The 8,331-nt window shown below is 35.7% G+C and overlaps 1 protein-coding gene across 3 annotated transcripts in view; it reads left to right on the forward strand.

The window, feature by feature from the left end:
• The window catches only part of LOC131432891 (homeobox protein unc-4), a 407,490-nt gene that overhangs the window by 263,580 nt on the left and 135,579 nt on the right, over positions 1-8,331 (forward strand). For all 3 annotated transcript variants that reach the window (XM_058599467.1, XM_058599466.1, XM_058599465.1), the window contains one exon: positions 1,458-1,597. In XM_058599467.1, coding sequence (XP_058455450.1) covers positions 1,458-1,597 — 140 coding nt within the window. The remainder of the gene's footprint in view (positions 1-1,457; positions 1,598-8,331) is intronic.

Below are 8,331 nucleotides of genomic sequence, written 5' to 3' on the forward strand. Positions count from 1 at the left end.
CTCGATCAACCTCACTTTACGGTCATTGAAAATCATTTTGTGGATTTTTTTCACGTTTTCATCGGTAACAGCCTCTTTTGGACGTCCACTGCGTTCATCGTCTTCGGTGCTCATATGACCAGTACGAAATTTGGCAAACCATTTACGAATTGTTGCTTCGCCCGGTGCAGAGTCTGGATAACACTCATCAAGCCATTTTCTGGTATCGGCGGCACTTTTTTTCATCAAAAAGTAGTGTTGCATCAACACACGAAATTCTTTTTTTTTTCAATTTTTTTCACAATAACAAAAGTAGCTTCACTCAAGATGCAATATCTCACAAACTAATAATCAGACAGCTGTCAAATTTATACACGTATCTTTTGAAGGTTGGTACTAACTGAAAATGGTATGGATTTCATTCTAGTGGCGCCCTCTCATAGAAACGATACGAACGTTTCATCCGATCTGTTATATATATAGTCCACTTAGTACAATTTTCATAGATCTTGAAAAATCACTATAGATGTCAAACGTCAAAAATCGAAAAAATTCGTTTGATACCAAAAGTCTTAGAATTGCATAAAACGTCGAGATTTAGTGTCTTGAAAATTTTTTTTTCGAAAAATCGACTTTCTGGGACTCAAATCTCAAAATTTTTCTACGTCCCAGAAAGTCGATGTTTTTTCTTTAAAAAAATGTTTTTCAGATGACTAAAACTCGACGTTTCATGCAATTCTAAGACTTTTGGCATCAAATAAATTTTTTCGATTTTGGAAATTTGACATCAAACAAAAATTTTCAATTTCGGAAATCTCATGTACTCCTCCCTATGGTGAATTTTTCAAGATCAAAAATTTTCAAACCTTAATCGCCGGGCAGCACCTCTTACTCATATTCGATTTAGCTCAAATTTCGCATGGGGACTTTTTTTCGAGGTGCTCAAACTTTTGAACAATAGCGCTTTACGAAATTAGAGGTGATTCCAAAATATTTCCACCCTTATATCATTAGAGCGGTAAAAAAACAACGTCTTTTGTCGGTTACGTCGCTTATACCATTACATCTCCGGAACCAAAAGTCACAGCCTTTTGATCCTTCCACTTGATCAATGGCTTGACTAGCTTTCAAACGAGTGTAAGTTTGGCAAAAATCAGTTCGGACAAGGAATTTTTTTCCTTAAAAACTTTTTTTTCCTAAAAAACTTTTTTCCATGAAAGTGCCCCACTTGAAATTTTGACTGTAGATAGGGAACATAATCTTGTAACATAACTCAACTCAAATCAAAAATGTTTGTTTTTGTAAATCAAGTTTAGAATTTTAAACTCGATTGTTTTCAGTGACTAATTTTGTAAAACCCACTCATACAACACATGCAAGTAACGAAAAGAATTCCTTCTTTTTCAAATTATATGCAATAAATCATATAATATTAGAAACATTACTAGATTTGATGTATTGCCATTTTATTTTTGCAGGTTTGGTTCCAAAACCGTAGAGCAAAATGGAGGAAAAAAGAGCATACCAAAAAAGGGCCTGGTAGACCGGCGCATAATGCTCATCCCCAGTCTTGTTCAGGAGAACCTATCCCACCTAACGAGCTAAAGGCAAGGGAAAAGTAAGCTATGAATTGTTTCTAAAATGTTTACAATTAGTTAATAATTTCCATGCGCCATACCGTTAGAAAGATTTGCGAGGGATTGGCGCGTTTAGCGTAGTTTCACAGGAAACAAAACAGTTTAGGGGGACTGTACGAAATAAGAAGAGATTCGTTCGTATTTATTTTGACGAGAGTGATGAGTTTTTATAGTTAATATCCCTTGTTATATCTAACATATAATCATTTTTTATCATATAGAAAGGATATGCAATCACTTGAAAAACCGACTAGTGAAAATTGGCCCGGAAGGCCAAGTGTCATATACCATTCGACTCAGTTCATCGAGCTGAGCAATGTCTGTGTGTGTGAGTATGTGTGTGTGTGAGTATGTGTGTGTGTATGTGTCAAATAATCTCTTGGTCCCATACGGAATACCTGAATTTCATCCGGATCCGACTTCCGGTTCCGGAGTTCTAGGGTAAAGTGTGTTCAATATTGTACACCGTCACTTAAACCGGCGAAACAAAATACGTAAAAAAAATTCTAAACTTCTCTCAAAACTACACAAATCAATAGTAATTATCAGTAGGCAACTAAACAAACCGATTTCGGCTATCGTGGTTCCCGGTATCCGGTTCCGGAAGTACCGGAAATAGTGGTCATATATACCAAAATGGATCTCACATACTTTTCTAAGCGATGGTTTGACCGATTTCCACAAACTTAGATTCAAATAAAAGGTCTTCCGGTTCCATACGGAATTCCTGAATTTCATCCGTATCAGACTTCCGGTTCCGGAGTTATAGGGTAAAGTGTCTTCAATATTGTACACCGTCACTTAAACCGGCGTAAAAACGTAAAAAAATTTCTAAACTGTTCTCAAAACTACACAAATCGATAGTCATTATCAGTAGGCAGAATTATGTTTTGAGAAATATTCACTTTATTTTTAAAACAGTTTTTTTAGATTCATCTACGATTTACCTCTATTACCTAAGTATCTACCACAAAGCGTGCGCATAAACAAGCTCATGCTTGCACGCCCAACTTAAGCAAATTGTTGTGATTTTTAATTTGTTTACTTTTTGACAATTACCAATATTAGAAAAAATCTAAGTGGAACTCGATACTATTTTTTAGGCCTTTTCAAAGTTAGTTTTAAATATTGAAAATCCGAAAAATTATCAAAAACTCAACACATATTAAAAACCTTTTTTAATCCACCTAGTGGTGTAATGATGCCTTTCTCATATCAATCATACTATAATATATAAAACTGTGGTATTCTTAAAAATAATTTTCTTCGATTTTTGAAAGAATAACGGAAATCGGTTTGTTTGACCGTCTATTGATAAAAACTATCAATTGGAGAAGACTCGAGGTCGATTTAGAAAACTTTTTACTGGTTTTCGCCCTTTTCAGTGATGGTATAAAATTTTTAACACACTTTACCCTATATTTTCGGATCCGGAAGTCGGATGGTTCATTCAATCTGTTAAAGAAGGATAGATGCCCATTTGGAAGAACGAACAAAAGCTCATGCGCAAATTTCTTCTCATTTATAACTCGTTCTTCAAGAGTCGAAGATCCGTTCAGCTCGTAGCTTGTTTCCACCTTACCAGCAGGGATTTTAAAAAAATCGGTGATCAAGCCAGAAACCTGTCTGTGTAAAATCTGTGCACGTCTCCCCGTTTCCATAATAGCTGATTGGAATCATTTTAGTAAGCACAGAAAAGGTCTCACTATTTCCTACCGCTCTGTAACTTTTGGTGCTAAACTGTGATCAATTTCAAAAATCTGTGATCGATTTCAGAATCTGTGTAAATCTGTGACCATTTTCAGAAATCCGTGAAAAGCTGTGCCATTTTTTAAATCTGTGCAAAAGGTTGAAAATCTGTGCAACACAGATTTATCTGTGAACCTGGCATCCCTGCTTACCAGTGCGGTGAACTGGTGAGCTGCGGTTCTTTTAAAAAGAGCTGTGAGCTATCAGCTCTCTTTAAAGATTCGATTCACGGAAATAGCTCAGGAGCGATTTAGACATCTCTACGCACACTGCAAAAGTGAGTTACAGAAATAGCAGACGCGTGACGCCCTCCGTTTCTTAACCGTTCGTGGTTTCAGCATGGCCATAGTGAAAATGAGTCAGTCGAATAGTACTCAGGATATTCTCAATGGGAAATAAATTAAGTTGCATATTTCGCTTCTATATAAGGTTTCCTAGGTAAAAATAGGTAAAATGATGTATAAACCTTGCAGAAAAGAATAAACCTATGCATTACCTTCTACAAAATTATAGGATTTTATATTTTCTACAATTATTCCAAACAAAGTATGTATAAAAAGCCACTTGAAACAAGCTATGATCAGAAAACTAGTTTTAAGGGGGTTGTCATAATTCAATAACTAAAACTAACTTTGAAAAGGCCTAAAAAAAGTTCCATCGAGTTTCACTTAGAATTTTTTTAAATATTTTTATGCATATCTTTTCCTATAAATTTTGTAAAAATCAGCTGCATAAAGTTGTATATTTCGCTTTTTTGTGAGGTTTTATCAGAGGTTAAAAAAAGTAAAATGTTGTATAACTTTGCCAGGAAACAACAAACCTATGCACTACCTTCAACAAAAATATGGGATTTTCTATTATCTTCAATTATTCCAAACAAAGTATGCATAAAAAATAACTCGAAACAAGTTATGAATAAAATACTGATTTTAAAGGGGTTGCCATAAAAACGCTTTGTATATCCGAAACGGTGCGACCTAGATTTTTGGCATGTTTGACAAGGTAACTTTTTTTGAATAGTTCTAAAACTTTGTAGAAGAAAAAAAATTTCTATCTCTTCAGAAAAAATAGTTTATATTTTTTGTCAAAGTAGGTCATGAACAATTAGGGATAGAATCAGATTACACGGTATATTTTTGTAAATAATTTCTTAAAAGCAACTATATACATTAAAAGAACCGGCAGCTAATAATTTATGTCCACGTTTTGCCTTTCTCATATAGAAAGGTTAGGCAAACACTTGAAAAACCGACTAGTGAAAATTCCTGAATTTCATCCGGATCCGACTTCCGGTTCCGGAGTTATAGGATAAAGTGTGTTCAATATTGTACACCGCCACTTAAACCGGCGAAACAAAATAAGTAAAAAAAATTCTAAACTGATCTCAAAACTACACAAATCGATAGTCATTATCATTAGGCAACTAAACGAACCGATTTCGGCTATCCTGGTTCCCGGTATCTGGTTCCGGAAGTACCGGAAATAGTGGTCATATATAAAAAACCCCTTCTTAATCCACCTAGTGGTGTGATAATGCCTTTCTCTTCTTTCATAACAGTATCATGAAAATATGTTCCATACTTTTATTAAATAATTTTGGATACTAATTTTGACAACAATTGATGCAGATTGATTCGAATAGTTCACAAAAGCATGCTTCAGTGTTTATGTCACACAGTCAGCATCTAAATAGCCTTCTTAGTCCACTTAGTGGAATTTTCATATATCTTGAAAAATCACCATAGGGGGTGTACATGAAATTTTCGAAATCGAAAAAAAATTTTTGATGCCAAAAGGCTTAGAATTGCATGAAACGTCGAGATTTAGTGTCATCTCGGAAAAAATTTTTTTGAAAAAGTCGACTTTTTGGGACTTAGAAAAAATATGAAAATTTTTCTAAGTCCCAGAAAGTTGATTTTTTCAAAAAAATTTTTTTCGAGATGACACTAAATTTCGATGTTTTATGCAGTTTTAAGAGTTTTGGCATCAAAAAAAATTTTCGATTTTCTAAATTTCATGTACTCCCCCCTATGGTGCTTTTTCAAGATCGATAATTGTCAAACCTTTACCACCGGGCAGCACCCCTTAAGCATGTCCGATTTAGGTCAAATTTAGCATGAAGGCTTTTTTCAAGGTGCTTAAACTTTTGAGCACTAGAACTTTACGAAAATAGAGTTGATCCCAAAATTTTGGCACCCTTATATATATAAGAGCGGTAAAAATCAACGTGTTTTGTCGGTTACGTCACTTATACAATCATATCTCCGGAACCAAAAGTCACAGCCATTCGATCTTCGAACTTGATCAATGGCCCGACAGTAGCTTTCAAACGAGCCCAAGTTTGTTAAAATCGGATCAGCCATCTCTGAGAAAATTGAGCGCGTTCAAATACAACGCTTTTTGTCGGTTACGTCACTTATACGATCATATCTCCGGAACCAAAACCCACAACCATTTGATCTTCGAACTTGATCAATGGTCCGACAGTAGCTTTCAAACGAGCCCAAGTTTGTTAAAATCGGTTCAGCCATCTCTGAGAAAATTGAGCGCGTTCAAATAGCACGATTTTTGTCGGTCACGTCACTTATACAATCATATATCCGGAACCAAAAGTCACAGCCATTTGATCTTCGAACTTGATCAATAGCCCGACAGTAGCTTTCAAACAAGCCCAAGTTTGTTAAAATCGGTTCAGCCATCTCTGAGAAAATTGAGCGCGTTCAAATATCTTCGAAAAGTGCACACACATACACACACACACACATACACACACACACACAGACATTTTCCGATCTCGACGAACTGAGTCGAATGGTATATAACACTATGGGTCTCCGAGGCTCCGTTCGAAAGTCGGTTTTTCCAGCAATTCTAATACCTTTCTATAGAGAAAGGCAAAAAGCCTTCTTAGTCCACTTAGTGGAATTTTCATATATCTAGAAAAATCACCATAGGGGGAAGTACATGAAATTTTCGAAATCGAAAAAAAATTTTTGATGTCAAAAGGCTTAGAATTGCATGAAACGTCGAGATTTAGTGTCATCTCGAAAAAAAATTTTTTTTGAAAAAGTCGACTTTTTGGGAATATGAAAATTTTTCTAAGTCCCAGAAAGTTGATTTTTTTAAAAAAAAATTTTTTCGGGATAACACTAAATTTCGATGTTTCATGCAGTTTTAAGAGTTTCGGCATCAAAAAAAATTTCGATTTTGGAAATATCATGTACTCCCCCCTATGGTGCTTTTTCAAGGTCGAAAATTGTCAAACCTTTACCACCGGGCAGCACCCCTTACGCATGTCCGATTTAGGTCAAATTTTGCATGAAGGCTTTTTTCGAGGTGCTTAAACTTTTGAGCACTAGAACTTTACGAAAATAGAGGTGATCCTAAAATTTTGGCACCCTTATATATAAGAGCGGTAAAAATCAACGTGTTTTGTCGGTTACGTCACTTATACCATCATATATCTGGAACCAAAAGTCACAACCATTTGATCTTCGAACTTGATCAATGGCCCGACAGTAGCTTTCAAACGAGCCCAAGTTTGTTAAAATCGGTTCAGTTATCTCTGAGAAAATTGAGCGCGTTCAAATACAACGCTTTTTATTGGTTACGTCACTTATACAATCATATCTCCGGAACCAAAAGTCACAGAAATTTGAACTTCGAACTTGATCAATGGCCCGATAGTACCTTTCAAACGAGCCCAAATTTGTTAAAATCGGTTCAGCCATCTCTGAGAAAATTGAGCGCGTTCAAATTCAACGCCTTTTGTCGGTTACGTCACTTATACAATCATATTTCCGAAACCAAAAGTCACAGCCATTTGATCTTCGAACTTGATCAATGGCCCGACAGTAGCTTTCAAACGAGCCCAAGTTTTTTAAAATCGGTTTAGCCATCTCTGAGAAAATTGAGCGCGTTCAAATATCTTCTAAAAGTGCACACACACACATACACACACACACACACACACACACACACACACATACACACAGACATTTTCCGATCTCGACGAACTGAGTCGAATGGTATATAACACTATGGGTCTCCGAGGCTCCGTTCGAAAGTCGGTTTTTCCAGCAATTCTAATACCTTTCTATAGAGAAAGGCAAAACCCTTCTTAGTCCACTTAGTGGAATTTTCATATATCTTGAAAAATCACCATAGGGGGGAGTACATGAAATTTTCGAAATCGAAAAAAAATTTTTGATGCCAAAAGGCTTAGAATTGCATGAAACGTCGAGATTTAGTGTCATCTCGAAAAAAAATTTTTTTGAAAAAGTCGACTTTTTGGGACTTAGAAAAAATATGAAAATTTTTCTAAGTCCCAGAAAGTTGATTTTTTCAAAAAAAATTTTTTTCGGGATAACACTAAATTTCGATGTTTTATGCAGTTTTAAGAGTTTTGGCATCAAAAAAAATTTTTTATTTTGGAAATTTCATGTACTCCCCCCTATGGTGCTTTTTCAAGATCGATAATTGTCAAACCTTTACCACCGGGCAGCACCCCTTAAGCATGTCCAATTTAGGTCAAATTTTGCATGAAGGCTTTTTTCGAGGTGCTTAAACTTTTGAGCACTAGAACTTTACGAAAATAGAGTTGATCCCAAAATTTTGGCACCCTTATATATACAAGAGCGGTAAAAATCAACGTGTTTTGTCGGTTACGTCACTTATACAATCATATTTCTGGAACCAAAAGTCACAACCATTTGATCTTCGAACTTGATCAATGGCACGACAGTAGCTTTCAAACGAGCCCAAGTTTGTTGAAATCGGATCAGCCATCTCTGAGAAAATTGAGCGCGTTCAAATACAACGCTTTTTGTCGGTTACGTCACTTATAGAATCATATCTCCGGAACCAAAACTCACAACCATTTGATCTTCGAACTTGATCAATGGCCCGACAGTAGCTTTCAAACGAGCCCAAGTTTGTTCAAATCGGTTCAGCCATCTCTGAGAAA

Source organism: Malaya genurostris, chromosome 2, assembly GCF_030247185.1.
Source record: "Malaya genurostris strain Urasoe2022 chromosome 2, Malgen_1.1, whole genome shotgun sequence".
NCBI classification, from domain to species: domain Eukaryota; kingdom Metazoa; phylum Arthropoda; class Insecta; order Diptera; family Culicidae; genus Malaya; species Malaya genurostris.